The sequence below is a fragment of the Schistosoma mansoni genome, assembly GCF_000237925.1.
Source record: "Schistosoma mansoni, WGS project CABG00000000 data, chromosome 1 unplaced supercontig 0010, strain Puerto Rico, whole genome shotgun sequence".
Lineage (NCBI taxonomy): Eukaryota > Metazoa > Platyhelminthes > Trematoda > Strigeidida > Schistosomatidae > Schistosoma > Schistosoma mansoni.
In genome coordinates this window covers 160,824-183,929 of record NW_017385987.1, presented here as the reverse complement: position 1 = coordinate 183,929, position 23,106 = coordinate 160,824, and the positions used below count along the sequence as shown (strand labels likewise).

Genomic DNA, 23,106 nt, shown 5'->3' with positions numbered 1-23,106 from the left:
GTCGACTCAGTGAACCCTCAAGCTACCGACCAGTGGCCCTTCTCTCCATACCTTCCAAAATTATGGAATCCCTAATATACGACGGTATACAAGAATACTTATCATCCTTAAAGTTCTTCTCACCTCAGCAGCATGGTTTCAGAAAAGGTCATTCTTGTATGACCAACCTGCTGACTGCGGCGGATAGATGGACAATCATCCTTGATCGCAAGGGGAAGGTTGACGTCATCTACCTGGATTTCTCAAAAGCTTTTGATAGGGTCAACCACGTATGTTTTATCAAGAAGCTTAGACGATTGGGTATAAAACCTCCTTTGATTGACTGGCTCTCTTCATATTTAGAAAACCGACACTCTAAGGCCAGGGTTAACTTCACTCTCTCTCAGGCTACGGAATGTCCTAGTGGGGTTCCCCCAGGGCTCAATACTAGGACCTCTTCTCTTCTTGATTTACATTAATGATCTTCCTCAACAAGTTTCATCTGACTTATTGCTTTTTGCTGATGATGTGAAACTTTGGAGAGAGATACGTAATCATAATGATATACTAGTTCTTCAGGAGGATCTGACCCGACTTCAAAGTTGGGCAGACGACAACGGATTTACCTTCAACACTTCAAAGTGCAAAGTAGTCTATCTGAGACATGTTGCAGACTATAGTTATAACTTAGGTAACTCCCCTCTAGAAGTTTCCCAAGTCGAAAAAGATTTAGGAGTGTTGGTACCCTATGACCTGAAATCGTATGCGAACTGTGACAAAAACGCCTTTCAAGCAAACCCTCCACAGGTAACATTGAAGCGCATTTTTGGCCAGTTTGACGGTAGAACCTTCCACATAATCTTTAATAGTTTTATTCGTCCCCATTTAGAGTACGGAAACATGGTATTTCCTCCCTCCCTCAAAAAGGATAAGGACACTCTGGAACGTATACAACGTCGAGCCACGAAATCATTTCGGGGACTCAAATTCAAACCTTATGAAGAGCGCCTCCAATCACTTAACCTTTACCCGTTAGAGTACAGGCGTCTTAGAGGTGACCTTCTTATGACTTACAGCATCCTTAATACTTCTGGTCATCCCCTTAAACATCTTCTTAAGCTTAGTCATAACACTAACCTAAGAGGTAGCACCCAGAAATTGGAGACCCTACATAGCAGAACAGACTGCAGACACAACTTCTACTCCGTTAGAGTTGTCAAGTGCTGGAATTCGCTGCCGACTGAGCTAGTCCAAGCGACCTCCCAGGAGTCCTTTAAGAGGAAACTTGACTTATTCTTAAGGACTAAGGATAACATATTATTATGATTTACCAAATTCTTTTTTTTTCTCTATTATCGTTCATATACCTAGGTTTTTGCCTGGAGGTATTGGTGATCCACTGCTACTAGACACGGAAGCCCGTTAAGCGAAAGCTTCTTCTATTCCGTCCTCAACCATTTGAACCATTTGAACCATTTAAACTGCAAACGCGCTTCTTACTTCTATATGCGTTACGAATGAGTTCGCCAAAGCGACGTTGTTTCAGACAACGAAACGCAAGTGAAAGCAGTGAGGAAGATGAAATGTAAAATCTAACTAATCACTCAATCTCGTTTTTAGTGTTGAGAGTGAAAAAAGTGGTGAGTCCAGTGGATTTGAAGAGTATGAGAAAGAAGAGTTAACTCGTCAAAATGATTTGAAAGAACGTGATGCCTTCGTTAAACGCCTTGTTGACCGGGACCAGCAACAAAGTAAAGGGGTCTCTTCTAGGTCCACCAGTAAGCACGAGGAAGCTTTGAGGAAAATAACGAGTGGTGAAGTAGTATGTTCAGTTATCACAAGGTTCCTTAATGTTTCTCTAGAGCCGTGAAGAAATGATTGCCGAACTGCGCAAAGAATCCAGGCGAACATATCTGCGAAAAAGACAGTCTGACAAACTTGCAGATCTTCAAGCTGAAATTCAAGATGAAGAACTGTTTTTTGAAAACGAAGAGTATGAAAGTGGATTTTCCGTACTAAATTTCTAGATTGACTGAGAACGAAAAGGCCGAACTATTATATAAGAAAACTATTTTGGCGGTTGCGAAATCCCATCAACAAGCAGGAGAACTGGAGAATATCTTTCGTTATTACATTCCCACTGAAGAAAAGGTATGTTTATCTATTTTGACTTATTATGTTATCAGCGACCAGAAGATCACGAACTAAAAGGATCTGAAAGTAAATTAAATGATGAAGGCAAGAGGTGGGAACAGGAACATCTTTCCTCGGCACTTTATTCTTTCGGTGCCAAAGACAAAGTTGAACAAGAAGTATGTTCATTGTGTTATTAATTTTCACGATTATTTTAGTTGTCACTTAGTTTTTGTCAAGTGTTGTGTGCTATGCTTTATCGAAAATCTCAGTAATTCGTTTCCTTAGGTTTTGTACTACTTGGATGACGTTGTAAACTAGGACTGAAAACACCGGGTTCTGAATGTTTCAGCAGTCCGTACACATGTATGCCGACAATTGTTAATCAAGATTTTTATTACTATTGAATAGGAGAGGAAGTGTCGTAAATTTAAATCATTCAAAACTAATCAAACCAACTCGGTAAAACATTGTTGGGTCAGTTATTATCGTCAACAATTAAAATAGAACTTATAGTGTACTCGAGAAATGTATCAATGGATGGAGTTAGGGGCACTATTATGGCTTGTTCAAACTGGTTGCCAAGTTGCTACAATTACTGTAATTATCAGTTTTTGGGTTTCCAAAAGTTATCTGTTATTTCCTAGGAACATAACCAACAGTCTCGGTGATTTTATCAAAAATAAACCCAACAGTAAAATCTCTGTGACTTAGTATCAAAGGTTGACTGTGCTTAAGTTCAGTATAAAAGTCACTATGTGCTAAAACTATTTAAAGTGGTAAACCCATCATTTCACGCTAAGTTTCATTCACATGTTGAATGCATATGTTTTATAAAGGTAGCGTATTCTAAACTAACTAAAAGCAAAACGCCGTCCCAACAAATTGATTAACCACTGAATAGTGACTAATATCATTCTTGTTTCGTCCTTAATGATAACCTGATTATACCGACCAAATTGCAGATGTGACCACTAGACTACGTGAATCGATATCTTGTGAACTGTTTTAATATTAAGTAATTAAGGGTTGTTTGGAGAATTTCCTCCCGATTACCTCCAACCACCTAACAGCATTTCTAATTTATCTTTGATATAATCGGTTCCACTCACAAATCTAGGCCAGCCGATATTTTCAAGATATAAATTGACTAGGTCTCGTTTTTTCCTAAGTTATATACGAACTAGTAAGTTTATTTAGCTTGTGATATTAGGATAATTGTAATTTTAAGGAACGAATTGTCCATCAGGAAAGAGTAAGTTGTTCGCAATTAAATTTTATTTTCGCAATTAAATAAACTTGAAAGTTTAACACAGTTTTCTGCTAGTAAATGGAGCTTAGTTCTAGAGTACTAAAGATCATTTTACATACAATGAAATATATATATATATATATATACGAATTTGAGTTTCAGTCACTGCTTGTTTATCCTAGTTAATTGAAGGTTAAGAAACTTTTTGGTAATCACGTTATTCGTTTCTGTTACCAGAGTAGTTAGGATTTAACCACTGAATTTTTAATTACAAAGATCATGTTTAGGTCTTTTGATTACTATGGTTTTCCATAAATCTCAGCAAGCCAGAACTACGCAGATTTTGATTACCTCGACTCCATCTATTGTATTGTGTTCCATGTTCAGCAAGCGACATATTACTAAACTATGAAGACTTTTTTGGTTTTGGAGACGTAGATTTTTTGTAACATGCCCGATAAGTCGTGTAAATGCCTTTTTTCTGTCCTTCCAATATACCTGCACGTACATGTAGGTGACGTTTGACGAATTTCGGTTTACCTCTGCTTCCTTGAGCATCTCTTGTGTGGTGAAACTAATTTTGTCAATCATGACGGATGTTCATTACACCACCATACTGGCACCAAGTATTTATGACGATTTAGTATTAGTCGAACCAGACAACTTTGCATCTGTCTTACCAATTAGTTAATCGGAACGTTAGGATTTCGAATCTATGACCGTCTCTCCTGCTTCATTAAGTGGAATGCAAGGGATGTGTCTATTTCTTCGGATCCATAATAACTCAAACAGTAAACATATCCAGTAACGTTGGTTTGGCTTAAAATCTAGTTGGTCATCATAACTGACCTACACTTGCATCTCACGATGAAACTTACTGTATGACTTGTCAGCTATTGTCTAGTTTGCTCTATTTTAACTAGCTCAAAAATATAGTTGAAGGTTTCATTTTCCTACTCCATCATTCCCAAGTATATGTAATGGTCTTCAATAGTGTAGTACAATCAGAAGTGATCGTAACCACATGAATGGAGATTGAGTTAAAACAGCTAACTGAATTTGTCTATCTAGTCTATGATGCTTCTAATTGTTGATTATAAAAAGAGACAATACAAGCGAACTCTGTGGTTTATCATGCAATCATCTTAACGACTACAAAGAATGAAATATACTGATACGTGGGTTATATAACTAATAACAACAGACAATGGTATTTGAAAAGCTAGGTATTTTAAACATCTAGGTCATAGTATCACTCCTATTGGCTAATCATTTGCAAAAACATGGAACTATGTTGTCTGTTGGCTTCGAACTTTATTTTATCCATTGGTTATGAAGAATAAAGACGATTCGCTTACTAACGGGATTGCTAGTGCCAACGGACATTTAAAGGTACTTTACGTCTTTGGACGGCAGAAAAAAGTGGATCATAATCATATGACCATTCATACCAATTTATTGTTATTTATTTATATCACAGGATAATATTTTCAAATAGTTTAGTGGACGCGCATTTCTACACTAATAAAAGTTACTTTTAGAACAACATAAAAAATGTTTCCATTGATCAGGAGATTTTCTACATAATCACAGCTTTAGTGATCACCCTTTGGTACAGATTGTGCTTCAAAGTTGAATAATAACTTAAAGCGTGGTTAGTATTCTTTGGGTTTTAGGAAGGTTACAAAGCCAGTTGGACTGTTTCCTATGTATAGTAGGGAGTGGATAAAACGACAATTTATGATCAGTTACAGAAATGCAAAATAATCACCCGCTTAAAACAAGATAGCCAAAAAAGGTTTTAGTGATAAGCATGTAGTCGGTATTTCAATCACTGACCAAATTTGTACTAAAACGAAACACAAATTCAATAAAGATTTCTTTTCAAACTTGATAATTAAGTATAAATATTGCACATATTCTACAAATTATTTGTTCACAGAATTTGATTGATGATAGTGGTTATATTATAAGATAGGTGGTTTTGACAAGTTAACAAATAACAGTATTATCAAGTTACTAAATTGACTGGTGTAGTAAAAGTCAATAAATAGAATGTAAATATAAAATGAAAGTAAAAACAAGGATATGTTATGAGGAGAAACTAAAGCCTTATATGGTAACGAAATGTGCGATAATCAATTTTGGCGTCTGATCTTTGATATACAAATAAGTGATTATATTTTGTTTTGAATTCCTTCTTATCAATCGCTCAGTTTCGAATCATGAATAGTGAAAGTAAATTAACTTTCATAAGAAAACTATTATTAGAGTCAAATATTTTCACATGGGATCAGAAATTTGATGTATCTATCGAGGAGTAAATATACTGAGCATTCTGCTTTGCTTTATGATTGTGGAGTTTTGAAGTAAAATACACAGACATAGACATATAAGGGTTAACGACATATGGTGGGACTGTCGAATGGAAAATATTTAGGTGACTCATACAGCATTAGTTTTAGATAATATTCTGGTTAATGAGTTTGTGGACCTTCATCGGCTGAGGGGTTTAAAATGTGTTATGCATGTTCAGTAATGTCTTACACAGACATGTTTTACTGGCCAGTGTAAGATTAAGCAGAAAAAAGGCTCGGAAACAGCGAGATCAAAATACAGCTTCAGTTTATGAAATTGTTAACTACTTGATTGATTTTATTGAGGTCCTTAGAATATACATAGTTTGTGACTGGCGACGTTAGACAACATAGATCAAAGTCATTTAGCAGTTTCCTAGATGTATTTGCCCATTATCCTCTAAATTTTGAGTCTTAATAATACTTCATACTTCTCATTTTTCGCTCATTAATCGTTCTCAAACTGTGTCCCGTGTATTATCTTTTTATTACGACTAATACGATCATTTAGACTCCTTTGCTTTTTATTTGATTTGTTTTTCCTCGACATAGTGATGTAAAGTGTGGTAAGTTGAACTGATACATATTTTTGATAAATCTTACGTTAATAATGCCTGATGTAACTTGGAAATTGTATCAAAATTAATTAAAGTGGTTATGGTGTAGATTCTATTTAACTTTATTATTGTTGTTTTAAATTTTATAATTTGCCCATAGTAACAAATGAGCGTGTTTTGGTGTTTTTAGGTGAAATACGATCTTGTTTTGGATGATGAAATAGAGTTTTTAAAAACACTAACTCGACCTGGTGCCAACATTGAACAAGAAGTCAGTGCAGACGAAGAGCAAAAACGAAAAGCTACTGACAGACGTGAAGCCCTCCAGGAAGCGAAACGCTCTCTCCCGATCTATAAATTTCGGGATGCTCTTTTACAAGCTATTGCTGATCATCAGGTTTTAATCATAGAAGGTGAAACAGGTTCTGGTAAAACAACTCAAATTCCTCAGTATTTGTACGAAGCGGTATGCTTACCATAACATCTTTAATTACTTATAGTTTACTCATCATTCATATTTGTTTTGTTTTTGAAGGAAAAGTGTTTTACTCTGAATGACGTACTAATTCATCATGGTATTTCATCGAGTCACTCAAAGCTAGTCAGAATAAGCATCAAAATTCATGTGTGGTAAAATAAATAACAATATAAATAAATTTAAAATAGGTGTTCACTTGAAGCTAAACAACTCTAATACTCCATAAAATAATAAGATAACCATGTATTTGTAATATCCCAATGAGTATAAGATCGAATTTATAACTCATTGTTGTATTGGTTGTTTGAATCCTTCCATTAATGTTTAGGACTGTAATCGATCAGTCTCTTGTTGGCATATGTACATCTTGTGCGGATCGCCTCGATATTGCTTTAAGTTACAAGTATTATGAGTAAAAATGGATGGTGGCTAGCAATAGAATCCAGGACGCGCGTTTCGTCCCATTTGGGATTAGTCAGTTGGAGGTGCCTGCATTCCGAAGTTGATGTTCACCCCAGGACTCGAATCCATTACCCTTTGCTCCAAATGCCATCCCGTTATCGACTTAGCTACCAGGTCCAGAGAGAGATTGATCAGTCGTAGTCCTAAACATTTATGGGAAGATTCAAACAGCCGATTTGACAGGCTATTGGCTATCAGGACTCTAGCTTTGTGGATAACGCGATCGCGTTTAAAGTAAACGGTACTGGGTTGAAGTCCCTGAGCAAACGTCAACTCTGGAATGCAGGTACATCCAGCTGACGAGCCCCAAACGGGGAGAAACGCGCGTCCTGGATTCCACTGCTAGCCACCGTCATCTTCGAGTTTCTAACGTTTTGCGACTTGGTGTAAGTTGATGTTTCTGCAAATAAATGAAATCGAAAAGAAAAATCAGACTAAAAAATGACAAGCTATAATTCTATATTTTTATGCACTAGTATTCCAGTTGATAGATGCCTACACCTTACCTATAGGCTTACTGCAGATTGATAATACTATATCTAGCAGATATCCCTTAAGGATTAGTTTAATTTCAAAATTCCTCAAACTGTGGTTGAATTCAACCTCATTCACTGTATGTAAGGAAAACAGAAGATACTAAGCCTCCTCCGTTATGTCACATACTTTTCCCAGTTCTGTCAAATCTTGTATTTGACTCAGATATGTAGGTGAAATTTTTGTCATCATTAAAAAAAGATATTAAGAAACTTTCCTAAACTGATGAGTACTTTCTCGGCACATATCAAATTCACTTTTGAAATCAAAAGTAAATAGTAGACTACAACTTTCAAACTATTTAGCTAAGAGTAATACAAATAGAATTATAAGTCTAACCGTCTACTTTAAACCAATACATTTCAATCCATCCTTACATGAATTTCAATTCTGTACACCCCTCCAGTGCAGAAAATTTTCCTGGTTCTAAGTTTATTCAGGTGAGCTAAGAAATTGTATCAAAGAGAGATAAATATAAGGAACATTATTATACAATAATCATCTTACCATTTAATAGTTTCCCTATGAATATCATTGGAAATGTACTGGAAACGAAGTAAATCTGATTGAATTATGTAAATTAGATCAAGGAACCAACCTCTGCTATGTGCAAGTTTCTTGTCCGTCTTATGCTGAGGATGTTAGGTCCCCAGAACTCACTTAGTAAATGCCTCATTTTTGTAATTTTACTTTAAAAATTTGAATTTCTTGTTTTCGCACCAAAAGCGCACGTTTTCACCTTCATGTCATATTTCCCACTTGGTTCGTGGTATCTTTTAGTATGCTATTTGTAGCACTTCCCAAGGACAATTTTATGCTGTATATATGCGTTTGATTTGTACCTATTGTGATTGCTTGTGCTTCGGGCTGCTTGTGGAATATATTTTCCCCACTTCGAATTTGGACTTCTCACTCTAGTTAGCGGGGCTAGGACGCGTCAGAATAGCTAGCTTACTGGTCTTTGGTCACAAGTCTTCGTTCCGTTCGCAGACTAGGTGAACTCTTAATCGCTTCAAACATAACATCTTATCTTGTGAATAATATCAAATAAGGATTCTGATTTACATAGATGACCAGAATTGAATAAATGTTCAACGATCGAGCTATTAATTGATTTATGCTATATGTAAAGAAAATAACGTTAAATAGGATTGTACACCTCTAGTAAATAACATCTTCGGAAGGAATTTTTGCTGAAACGTCTTCATTTTGTGTAATGACTTAATGTTTTTCGAAATATATTTGTCGCGTAATATTATTCTCAATGCTTTGCAGTATATATTGGAATTTGTCTTCGTTTTTTGGTGTGTTATGTTATTAAAAATTAAGTTCTTGATGTATTTCCCCATGCTTTTTTTGTAAGATGTTACTCAACCATAAGTCGTCATGTTTAGTAACACTATACTGAGCATGGAAAATTGTCTACTTAACAAAAAAGGATTGTTGCAACATTCAAAGTTTGTCCTACAACCTTTCATTCAATACCTTTAAATTGATAGTGTAATCTTAATGTAAATACTTTAACAGTAATACTAATGATTTATGTCTATCAAAACATTTTGTTCTTCAATAGGGTTATTGTAATGGAGGAAAACGTATTGGGTGTACACAACCACGTCGTGTTGCTGCCATGTCAGTAGCTGCTCGAGTTTCACAAGAAATGTCTGTTAGACTTGGATCTGAAGTGGGATATAGTATTCGTTTTGAAGATTGTACTTCAGAACATACAGTAATAAAGTACATGACAGATGGTATGCTTTTGCGTGAATTTCTCACAGAACCAGATTTGGGCAGTTATTCAGTAATGATTATAGACGAAGCACATGAACGTACACTACATACGGATATACTATTCGGTTTAGTAAAGGTAAACTATTATTAAGTGAATCATTTTCCTCTTTTTTTATCATGCAGACAAACAGTTTCAATCAAACTTCTAACCTATCATCTAGTCGCTAGTATTCAAGGTCTTATAATACTTTCTAACTGTTTACATAAAAGTACATTATAGATATTTAATTGATCAATTCGTTGCTTAGAAGTTAAAATGTATATATCGTTAAGACGTAAGAAATCACTTTTTACCCTACTTTATAATGAATTCTAACCAAATGAAATGAAACAACCACTCATTTTTTCCTTTATTCAACTACTTTTTTGTTAAATGTTCATCAATTTTTATTCGGCAAATTATTTATCAATCTTTATGTAATACATTATGCGACTACTAAATTAGCCAGTTTGTAATAAGAGGGGCGCAATTTTGAATATCATCCAAGAAAGTATTGTTAGATTTGTAAATACATATCTGGATAGATCTATCTTTTTAATTAGAATAAGATGGTTTTACATTGAATTTTATTTTTAAAAAAATTCTCTTAATTTCATACTACACATATAAGTGTATTTCAAGGGACAAAAAAAATCAAAGTATCATTGAATTATACCTCAACTTATCTAGTTAATATAACTTCTCAGGTAACTTTTTCATCACCAATCTGATCGAATAAGTTCTAATCATATTTATTTTGTAGTATGAATTGAAGCGTAAAACATTACTTACAAGACTTTAAAAGTAAAAACTTTCTCTATTCGCAATTAGGTCCAGTTTATTTAACTATGAAAATTTACTATATTTAGTAACAAATTAACGTTTCAAGTTTTTTTTCAATACTAATTCATCATAACATTCTATACACATAATGTTTAGGGATTATTATCTCTACTGTATCATAGTGATAGGCTAATGTTCTAACATGAGTGAATTGTTGATAATATTTACTTTATATTGGCTTATTATTACAGTTATCTGGGCACCCGGGCAGTATCATAGCCCTCACACAATTAAATGAAATGACAATTTTTTGTGTGGTGCATACATATCTGGTGCCCCCTTGTACCAATGTTTATGTGTTCAAATAAATAAATATAATAAACATATATATGATTGATACACCAAGTTAACTTAAAATATACACCTGTATTGAATTTTATTAGTAATAACTGTTAACATAAGTGTTGAACTATCCACAGAATACAGTCCTACTCATTAACAGATATCTATATTAATTCGATTCAATAGATTCAATAGATTAATTATGCAAAAGTCGCATCTGAAGAAAAACTTACAACTATCCAAGTAACAATTAGGTAACCAACTTTTTTAAGTACATGTAATTTAACATGAATATTTGATCTTTTTTTTCTATTCACAAAAACATCAGTGTCTATTCAATATATTTCTTTTTTAAAATAATCTAACTTTTTAAGGATGTAGCTCGTTTTCGATCCGATTTGAAACTTCTAATTAGTTCTGCTACTTTAGATGCAGAAAAATTTGCTACATTTTTTGATGATGCTCCTGTATTCCGAATCCCAGGTCGTCGTTATCCAGTTGATATCTACTATACAAAAGTAAGTTTTGAAATAGTTTGTTTGATATTATAGATCTTTAGTATTTTTGAATATTTCAATGTATTTACTAAAATGATCAGTCTCCATTTTACTATGTGAAGTTTTTTTAAAATTCAAATATCATCAAAAACTTGATCACTGTTAAATTATTTTGTATATAACAGTCTAGTTTATTTATCAATAATATCTTTAGCCTTGATATGTAACTTTTATGGTAGTTGTTTTTGACGGCTTGATGTCATGATCTACTTCGTGGTGCCAATCAATCAATAACTTAGTGGTTAAATCAGTAGGTCAGAAGTTCGAGCTCTTCTGCACCTAATTCGGTTTAGATGATTGGATAACATCGATATCTCTCTTATAAGTTGTGCAACTCAAGCTGACTACTTAAACCTGTGATTGGTAGATGAGTTACAAACGTTATGCATTTCTGTAATTCAACTAAGCAGGTTGATCGTTTAACGAATGATCAATTTAATTCATTTATCGGGTAAACCTTCGTGTACCTACGTTCAACCACATTCTAAGCGTAGTGGATAGCAGGGTTATCCGATTATCCAAAGCGAGGTATATAGAACGGGGTTTGAACGTGCAACTTTGCGAGTCCGGTTAAACACGTGTTTTATCGCAAAAAGTTTTTTTTATATTTTTTGCCTCTTTATTTTAAAAGCCTTACCACCGGAAATGGAAATCCGTGGGGTTAAGTGAGGTGTGACATTTTTAAGGCCGATCTCCAATCTCTACGTTGTAAGACAGCATCGCTGTAGATGCTGGCTGTCCGACGAAAAGGCTGTACTACAGTTACACCCCAGTATAGTCAGCAATACGGTTTTGACCTTGAACTTTAAGTTGCTACTTTTAGTTTGACTGTCTATCTATTGTTTTTGAAAAATTATGCTAGTCCTTATTGGATTATAGATATTTCCTGTTTTATTGGGTTTTACTTTTTAGGCTCCAGAAGCTGATTATATTGAAGCTGCTATCATATCTATTCTTCAAATACATGTAACTCAACCCCCAGGTGATATTCTAGTCTTTTTAACTGGTCAAGAAGAAATTGAAACCGCTAATGAATTATTAATGGAGCGTACAAGAAAACTTGGGAGTAAAATTCGTGAATTAATAATTCTACCTATTTATTCTAGTCTTCCATCTGATATGCAGGTATATATATCCGTGTTTTTAATTACTACATTATTTTTTCACTTTTGATGGGTTTATATTTTTAGTAGGTTTCGTTTTTCAAAGTAAAATTCATTACAAGATGAAAAACAAATTACTTCATTTTACGTCCATGTAGGTATACACTTGCGTTATAAAACAAAGTCTATGGGTAGTTTATTTCTTGAGCTATTGAATTATTGGTGTGGTAGCTTAAGGTTTAAGTATTAATTGTCGAAATTCTGTATACTTTTTCGCGTAATTCCTCGGGTCCACTTTAGAGATGTTAAATTCCGCGAGATTTTTGTTGATTTATTTATATTTGTTCCAAAAGTCACCACTTAACTTCCGAAATGTATTTGCTCTACCAGTCTCTCAAGAACTGGAGGGGCTCATATCAACCCAGTTACCTTATTTAAAAAGCGTCTGATCGATGTGCTAATAACTTCCCAGCTGCTTTCTAGATCTCCAGGACTCTCCCAAACTTGATCCCCGTACAGAACGGAATAAATGTAAAGTAGGAAAAGATTACCTACTGTGAGGTTAGGTAATGTACAGAAAGCAAGCGTATTCATAAAGTTACTGCTAACCTTTGACCTATAGAAACTTCTCCAAGCGCGGTAAATTAAGTAATAGAGTAAGTGATCACTCAATCAGAGTGTGTCGCGTAATCCACCAGTTTTCTAAGTTTTTTGGCAATTACTAGTTGGACAAAATGTTCTAAGCCTTTACCTAGCTTCTGAAGACCTTATCAAGGAATTCTCTGGGGGATCCGAGAAGCATCGCGTCGATAAACCACCAATCAGTCAGTTTGTGTCTCTATATTTGTCTACAAAGTTTCCTATTATTTATTTTTCATAGTTTCAACTATGAAAATACTAAATCTCCACAAAACCCCTTCTGATAATTAATATAATCATATGCTCACTAGTGACTTCGAGGAGTATATCTAGGAGCTCTGATGAGAAGCAGTGACCAGTGGAGTTCAAACCACGTCTGTAGTGAGATAGGAACTCACTGAAGACAATTGGTGATTGGTTGCTCAACTTCGTGGATCAGTTGAAGTTAGACATTAACACCACTGGATGCCAGCTCAGTGGTCTCTCGGTTAAGGGCTCTGGCTCGAGACTGGTAGGTCTTGGGTTCGAATCTCGCGAGAGCGGGTTCGTGGGTGCGCACTGCTGAGGAGTCCCATAATAGGACGAAACGGCCGTCCAGTGTTTCCAGGTTTTTCATGGTGGTCTAGCTTCAATTGACTCACGCTTTCAACTATGAAAAATACTAAATCTCCACAAAACCCCTTCTGATATTATTTATTTAACAAGAGGGCTGATCATATTTTTTATCAATAGATGTTAAGACGACCGATCTGACGGTCCTAAAAGTTCTGCAATATTCATTGGAAATGGATATTCCAAAGACCATTTGGAGAATTGATTTTCTTTTGTGAATTGACTACTAGTATACTTTTTAACCTTAAACTCAATTTACCAACTAGAAATGAAAAAAAAATTGTTCAGCTGGAATTAATATCGACCAACCTAAGTGATCATCAGATATTGATTTCGAAACATTGGGGATATAATTACCTTTAGAACATGTTATTATCCTAATTGTCAAAAAATGTACTGGTCACTTTGTGTTTATGCTTAGCTGATTGTCTCGCGTAACATTTATAATCTCTTTGGTATAGATATTTATTTCGAAAAACCCAGAACGATTGGGATTTTCTCGAACTGTCGATCTTTGTCATCTTTTGTTGGAAGGTAGTTATATTGCGATTATATTAAGTTTTGGTTAGAGTCCCACTAGACATGTTTTAATTCACACTGAAAAATATCTATTCTAGTCTACGGTTTTTATAACATGAAATCAAAGTATGGCTTCGTTGCATAGAATAATTCTAAGTTCTTTTCGATTATTTAACAATCTTCGCTATAGAGCTTGTTTAATGTAATCTTTGTGGTAAGTAGTAATGGGACGAGGGGAATCAAAGCCAAATGTATCAACTCAATCAAAACGTATTATATATATATATATATATATATATATATATATAATATCAGAGTAAATTCTACTTTTAGTTCTGATTCAATTGACGAATCACACTTTTGTATTCGTCACAGTTAAAATAACTCATAATATGACAGTGGGAAAACAAATCCACCAATCAAATTGTAATTCATATACTATTTTTATTGGTCAGTTAATTTTTAACCTAAGGCAAGCAAGTGGTTGTTCTTCTGTCGTTAGAGAACATTTAGAATTCACAATAGTTATACGAAAACTATGCCAAGAAATCTTTAACTTAGCAAACCTTTTTTATGTAGTTTTGTTTATTGGTCAAATGCAACTGTTTGTTTGTTTGTGTTTTATTAAATGACAAATAATGAATTGACTAAATACAGTAAACAGCTTAAAATTTGATGTAATTTTTCTTATCATCCCTAAATTACCAGGCGAAAATTTTTGCACCAACACCACCAGGTGCTCGAAAAGTTGTCTTAGCTACAAATATTGCTGAAACATCACTTACAATAGATGGTATTATTTATGTGATTGATACTGGATTTTGTAAACAAAAATTTTATAGTGCACGCTCTGGTGTTGAATCATTAATAGTCGTTCCAATATCACAAGCTGCAGCCGATCAAAGAGCTGGACGGTGAGTGACTTTTAATGGTTAATTTATTTTTGTTTTGCATGTGTGGGGCTGGCTAGTAAATAGTTTGACTTTTCTAAAATTTAATTATTTAGATATTCGAGGAATCAACTCGGTTATGTTAGTTCTCATTAACACTTTTTCCTTAATTCATCCGCTTGATTATTTCATTCTTTTCATAAATAAATTAGGTATTAACTGTTATTTTAACAGTGTTGATGGACACGGTATCGATGTACAAAGCATTTATTAGTTGCTAGATGAAAATATTTCACAAAATCTATGAAACAGAAGTAAAAGTAATCTCAGAGTTTAGCATATAATTTTGTCTTTGTCGAATGTTGTCGTTAACTATCATTTTGAATTTTAGGCACAGTATAAAAACCGTTAACATTATAAGTACAGTATAGGTTGATACCTAGTTGTTTTGTTTTCATAACCCACAATACAACAAATCTTTCACTATAATCATAAACTTACATACTTGTTCACTGTCTAACAATGTTTTTATTGTAATAATATTATCAGTCATAATTGTTGTACTTTTGTTAGTCAAGGAACCGGATACTGATGATAACAATTACTGAGAATAGTAAACATGCACAAGCTTCTCTATCCTTACGTAGCCTCAGCTAATACAGTTGAGAAGAGTTAAATGTTGACTAGAATACTTAGTAAACTCGGTTCTGGAAACTAACTTGTTAAACTTCTATTGTCTGTAAAAAAAAATTTGAAATACTTGGAAGTAGTTAATTAAGACACCAAACATAAGATAAAAGAATATTTGATAGTAGTACAAATAAATAACATGTAGTTTAGTAAACTTTTGTTGGGGAATCGTCAGTTTCAAATTCTCAAATATTATCACAGTTACATTTTTTAAAATCTACTTCAAAATCTAATTTTATTTACTTATTTAAACGTATAAACAGTGGTTCAAGAAGGCATCAAGTGTATATGCGCCACACTTCGTCATCCGATTTGTGTGAAGTCTGGAATACTTCCCGGGTGCCCAAACCAAAGTAGGTGGTTTCCTTAGGGGGCCAATCCCCGAGCCTTTGACCTAGGAATCTAATCTACAAGACTGGAGCAACGTGAGAAGATGCAGTCCCATGATAACCTGTGACCAACATAAGGTTCATACACCAATTGTTCCGATCAGGATCCTGGATCCCATGTACACGATTGGTTTTAAATGAGGGTTTTCCAATTCCTCTAGATGGTTCCTCTATATCGACTAACCGAGTTAAAGCTCTGGGTATTCGTTTTTCGTCTTCTCAATTTCATAAACAACAAACTCACCTCAGGAAGGTAGTGAGTAGGACTTCCCTGGGAGTGGCTGTGAGAGCATGGTCATGTTAGAGCATTTCGACATGGAGAGTGGGCTTTCCCCACCATCTGCCGTAACAGGGCATGTAATTCATTCAAATATATTTGACTATATTTTATCCTACCAGTCATGTTATGTTCTGTATCACATTATTTTGTGCCTTATCGAATATTATCATACGGTGAAGATATTTATTTCTTTTTCTTCTAATAGTAGTAGTAATAGTAGTTTTGAGAAACATTCAGAATTGCTTGAACATTTAATACTGAAAGCGTTAATGTCACTCAGTGTTCAAAGAGCAATACTGGTAAAATAACTCGAATGTGTTTACTTACATTATTTGATCCACATTTATCATATGTAGGTTAAAAATCCTCTTCCACAAGTGACAGAAGTTTCATATCCGTTGATTTAAAGTCAGATGTTACAGTTGTTGAGCTCAATTCATATAGTATAAGAGGGAAGATTGTGTGTATCAAACTGTCTGTCACTATACTTTTATAATACGATGCAGTGGTTGATGACAAAGTAATTATTTCGAAATAACATATGATAATTATAAGTTTTTTTGTGTACAATTTTAATTCAAAACTATTTGTAATTCACATAGCTGACGTTGATAGGTATACTATATTGGTACTCTTAACTTATTCGTGAGAATAAAAGCTGTTATTTTAAAAGAGAGAAAAGGTAATTGGCTCTTGATTAACATAATATGTACATTCTTGTGCTGCGATATACTTTCGTACATCAACTCTCAGATTTCATTCGTCAAATCCTTTCTGTAAATTGTTTTTCAAAATTTATTTAATAACTTCAGAATGTAGCTTCTAATAAAGGTGTTATAGGTGTTGTTGTTTCTGAGCTGGATAATTAGTTTGTTAAGCTTTCATTGTTCTTCTAAATAATATTATGAGCAAGTAATCCAAAGATGTGGGGTATTAGAAATTTCTTTGCAATTAGCTAACAGCTTGTTTGTTGACTAAATACCAGGTCACTTCTCTTTGAAGTGTGTGCGGATGATTTTTTTCAAAGGAACAATGAAAGATGAAAGAGACCACAACATCAACTTAATTCATTTGGAAAATCTAGTCATGAGATTTCGTTTATTTCATTTGTAAACAGCTCAAATATTTTAGATAATAGGATTAATTACATTTTTTTATTTATACGTTTACACATATGTATTATAGCGCTGGACGTGTAGCCGCAGGCAAATGTTTTCGTCTATACACTTCACATGCTTATCATACAGAATTAGATCCACAACCTATTCCAGAAATACAACGTACAAATTTAGGCAATGTTGTCTTATTACTTAAATCTCTTGGTATTGATGATCTGCTACATTTTGATTATATGGATCCCCCACCACATGATGCTTTAATTATGGCATTAGAACAATTATATGCCTTGGGTGCATTAAATCATAAAGGTGAACTAACTAAAATGGGTCGCCAAATGGCTGAATTCCCATGTAATCCACAGTTATCAAAAATGATTTTAGCTTCAGATAAGTAAGTTTTCGTTTAAATTATTTGTATAGTATATACACTTTTCCGCGAATTATCTCGTAAGAGTTTTATGGTGCTAGATGCCTAATTATTTTTGTTTAATGTAAGATCCTGATTGAATAAATCATCCACATGTTTATGCACATCGTTGGTTTTCATTGGATTTCCGCAATTTTTTCTTCCATTGTTTTACAGGTCCATATTTTAAGTTGAATGAATGTTTTAGAAATGTATATTTTTGTTCTCACCAAAGCCATGTTTCCTAATTATTAATTAATTTACAACAAAAACAGGTGGATATTTAAATAAAAACCAACTGTTTGCTTATCTTCATCTTGTAAACTATAATAATAATGGTTTATTCATGTGTATTTGGATGATTAGATGGAGGAAGGATTATTGGATTGGATTTACTTACGACTGTTATCCCTCGTGAATCATAGGCTGCCGACCAGGAATCACCACTTAACTTTGTCCCGGGTTCTCCTTTCCAGTTGTCCCAAGTGCTATTCCCTATTTTGATTGCTCCCTCCAATTCCCTGTGTAATGTGTTCTTTGGCCTGCCTCTTCTCTTTTTACTTTGAGGATTCCAAGTTAGGACATGCTTTGTGAGGCAGGTTGATGATTTCCGCAATATGTCCCCTATCCACCTACAACCGAATCAGATTTAATTAGTAAATAATAGGTTCACAATCATACAAGTGATTAGTAAACACTTCTCTGGTTTCATTAGTGTGTAACCCAAGAATAAACCGTCTTAATATTTTATTACTAACCAATTAACAATTTTCTAGTCGTCGGTAATTTGATGTAATAATCACTTGCAGTTTTATTCACGCCCAGTTAACTTACACAAATCCCTTTTTGTAGACTAGTATTTTGATTACCGGAAGAAATGATTATTTGTATATACATTATGATATAATTGGAAACCAGATAGTGTTTTGAATACAATCACATTATATTGAAAGTTAATGTTAGTCAAAAGTAGGCTATAATCTTTGAAAAAGTTAATTGATATCTGTAGCTAACATGCAATCATCGGTCAACTAAAGCACTCTTTTCCATTCATAAATTAGCGAACTCCACAATCAGGTTTACATCTAACATCATAGCGTTTGTTGTGTTCTTTCAGTTTAGTGTTAAAAATCTCACTTTGTTACTTTTAAATGTAGTTTAAAATAACAAAGAATCATTAACTCTTTGTCACTTGGTTTTTTTTACGTTAAGGGTAACACACTGAAACAATGTGTATTGCATAAAATTTTCTGTATTTAATTATTGATAGTATAATTAAAGTATTCTTCATGATGTATTTTTATGATTTATGTTAGGTTTGTATTACTATCAGAACGACCAAAGAAAGTCGATAATTTTTCTTAGATGTAGTCATTGTTTGAACATCTGATCTAAAATGCATATAGTCTACGGTGGACTGTTGTAAAAGAGAGATACCTCATTATGATAGCCGATGCACAAAATATGTGTATACACTAGTTGTTTCTTCATTTTCATTTCTGATGGGTAGAACTTTCCTTGTATATGTATACACTATATTTGCTAGACCGTATGTAAATATTTTCAGAAGGATGGTTATTCTATTATATATACGTTACATCATCAATTAATTGTTCAGTCATTCCTATTTACAAAGCTTACAAATCTATTCATCTGCAATATGTTTATTTATTTAACATGTAGTTTAGTAAACTTTTGTTGGGGAATCGTCAGTTTCAAATTCTCAAATATTATCACAGTTACATTTTTTAAAATCTACTTCAAAATCTAATTTTATTTACTTATTTAAACGTATAAACAGTGGTTCAAGAAGGCATCAAGTGTATATGCGCCACACTTCGTCATCCGATTTGTGTGAAGTCTGGAATACTTCCCGGGTGCCCAAACCAAAGTAGGTGGTTTCCTTAGGGGGCCAATCCCCGAGCCTTTGACCTAGGAATCTAATCTACAAGACTGGAGCAACGTGAGAAGATGCAGTCCCATGATAACCTGTGACCAACATAAGGTTCATACACCAATTGTTCCGATCAGGATCCTGGATCCCATGTACACGATTGGTTTTAAATGAGGGTTTTCCAATTCCTCTAGATGGTTCCTCTATATCGACTAACCGAGTTAAAGCTCTGGGTATTCGTTTTTCGTCTTCTCAATTTCATAAACAACGCCATCGCGAGAAGGCAAAGTCTTACACTGAAACATATCTGTTATAGCTTGATTATCTTTTTGTGTGATGTACAAATTACGTTTTCTTTTCTCTCCTAATAAAGGTATAAATGTTCTGGAGATATTATCACTATAGCATCGATGCTTTCTGTAAATAATGCCATCTTCTATAGACCGAAAGATAAATTAATTCATGCAGATACTGCACGTAAAAGTTTTTCTCATGTAGCCGGTGATCATATTATGCTACTGAATGTTTATAATCAATGGGCGGAATCGGGTAAGCTTTCAATTCTCACAATTTAATATCGAGTAATTAAATTGAATTAATTTCATAAGTATGATGTATTCGGCGTTATATTAGGTATGAACGGAATTGATAAACAGGTATTTACTCATTCTTCTTTCTTGTTATGATTTATTAACACAAAACCTTTTAATTCAACGGTAAGTCTTACTAGAGTCATTTTCTATCATTAATGACTGACCACTAATGAGAACTTAAATAAAAATGTATATCACATTATTTGGCTTTGTTATTGCTTCATCAAGGTGGGTGTAGTTGGTGTTTGATTAATTACTGAACTGTCAGTACTACTCCTACAATAGGTAGTGATAATTGTTTCAGATTAACCTCTCCATACAATTGCTGAGTTAGACATTCTTTCATTTATTGCTTAGTATGTTATACTGATAGATTGTACACTTATGCTACTAATGTTTACAACATCTGTATTGGTAAAGTTACATGTATATGAGTTGAACACGGTTGTTGTCAATCAATTATCCTTAATCGTAGGAAATAATTACTATGGAGTGAAAAATTGGGTTTTTTTTACAAATTATTACCTTGTCAATAATAAATAGTCTTTTATGATCTCCATTAGTAAACCCGAACTTGTTGAAATTCTTTATTACACACCTTACTACTTTAAAATTAGGACAGTAGTATAATGAGTAAGTGCAAACTCCTTGTCATTTGAAGATTTTTTCTGTTATTTCAATTTCTGAGTAAAAAAGCAGTTACATCCAGTTGACAAGTCCCAAATGTGTTGAAATGTACTTCCTTATAGCCACCATCCACCTCTCATAGAAAGCTTTATAGTCTTTTTTTAACTAATGGCATGAGAAAATCATTCTGTTATCATTTGATTGTTGAGTTGTTTTAGGTAGTTTTCTGGACTCAAACAGAAACATATTCATCTAAAGTTCTTCCGTATTTAAACTATATAAACTCATTTTCCACTTAGAGTAATAATAATACTTCATTTGTAATGCATTATTCATCCAATAAATTAGGAGATTACCACACCATTTTATTTCAGCTGATCCTATTGCGTAGACCAAATCATTGATGTCGTTGAAAAATGTGTTATATTTCAGAGTGTTCATGTGTATGTGAGAAGCTTTGCCCATCTATTTCTATGTTAGCTTAACTTATGGATTATTGATTAGCATATTCCATGTATATGACCCGTCTCATTATATTTCAATACTAGTGTAAAGGTTTAATGATCAGTTTGACCGTTTGATTTACGGATTCACGGGATATTTAATTGCTCTTGTATTTCATTAAAATTCCGAGCCGTTCCAAGTCAGACAATCATTGAAGGCCTGGAAGTATTGGACGGCTGTTTCGGTTTATTATGGAGCTCCCCCGCAGCGCGCATCCACGACCCTGCACATGGAATCGAACCTCGGAACTTCTGTCTCACAAGCGAACACTTAACTTCTAAACTACTGAACCTGGATTCAAATATATATATATATATATATATATATATATATATTACAAATCCATGTATGTTTTTGTGCTACATCACAATTATTTCAGTCAGCAAACGTTTGAAAAGATATAGACAATGCGCTTTATTGCTGCCCAAATTTCATTGGAAAAGTAATGACAAAGACACTAATTTTACTGATATAAAAATCACACTTTGTTATTCCTTATTGAAAATGTTCATTTTTTGGTGTTGTCAAGTTCTTTAAGCTAGATTGCTTGATTGCAGAAATTTTTACTATCGTTGTGATCAATATTGTCAGTGCTTCCTTCTTATAGATCTTTATTTCCATTTGACCATACTTAAATGACTTTCTAAGATATTCAGTGTAGACAGTTTTTGGATAAAATTTTACACATCATCTTTCATAAGTCAATTGAAACTCATTGGTAAATGTACACATATTACTAATATAGACTATAGTTTTAAGTAATCTCTACCTTCATGGTATGTCCAGCAAGTACGTGAATTGAACTGCCAAATATCTTTAATGAAACTTTGGGTAGAAAACGAGAAGTTTATGATATAATAAGGATTTTTCGTCCAGATAGTCTTTCGAATCTAATCTACTTAAATACTGATGTTTGTAAAAATCTATTTTTATTCTCATTTTAGATTTCTCTTCCCATTGGTGTTATGAGCAGTTTATTCAATATCGAACTATGAAACGAGCTCGTGATATTCGTGATCAATTCGTAGGTTTGTTAGATCGAGTTGAAATTGACCTAGTGAATAATCCACATGATCATGTGAACATTCGAAAGGTAACTAATTATATAATCTGTTGTGTTGTATTAATAATCCATATGAATTTGACTTACAGCGTTCTTTCTCTTATTTCGAAGCAATCTGTCTTTTTTTAACAAGAATCAATTGCATAATTAATAGCAATTAATAATTAATATTAGTGGCTTGACTGATAATTTGTCAATAGAATACTTTTATAAGTTAATAATGAGTTACTATGAAAGGTTACATCATTCATTGAAATTGTTTAAAATTATACTGAATATCCTGAAGGAAGATATAGTACTTTCAGAAATTATGCATAATAGTTTATGAATTTGATTCGAACCTCTTCAATCGAGTCATTTATCTAGTCTGTATGTTTTGTCCTATGCTAGTATTGTATCTTTTTATAAACAGTCGAAACGTTTCATACTGGTACGAGAAATACTATCATAAATGTGACTTTAACGTTACGATCAGGATTAACATAATTATACATGTCGTGGAGTCGTCGCATAACGTACCACTAACTGTTCCTGAGGATTTCCCATCGTCCGCTTAAGGATCGTGAATTTACGC

The 23,106-nt window shown here is 33.6% G+C and overlaps 1 protein-coding gene across 1 annotated transcript; it reads left to right on the top strand.

The window, feature by feature from the left end:
- Positions 1–1,496: 1,496 nt before the first annotated feature.
- On the top strand, positions 1,497–20,431 carry Smp_027970 (ATP-dependent RNA helicase, putative; the record flags this gene model as incomplete). The annotated part of the gene is made up of 13 exons (XM_018791922.1): positions 1,497–1,564; positions 1,600–1,801; positions 1,842–1,972; positions 2,007–2,130; positions 2,166–2,291; positions 6,469–6,744; positions 9,326–9,619; positions 11,023–11,166; positions 12,118–12,330; positions 14,787–14,992; positions 17,513–17,836; positions 20,119–20,294; positions 20,379–20,431. The coding sequence occupies 13 exons, from the start codon at positions 1,497–1,499 to the stop codon at positions 20,429–20,431; spliced, it is 2,337 nt and encodes a 778-aa protein (XP_018644834.1).
- Positions 20,432–23,106: the final 2,675 nt, after the last annotated feature.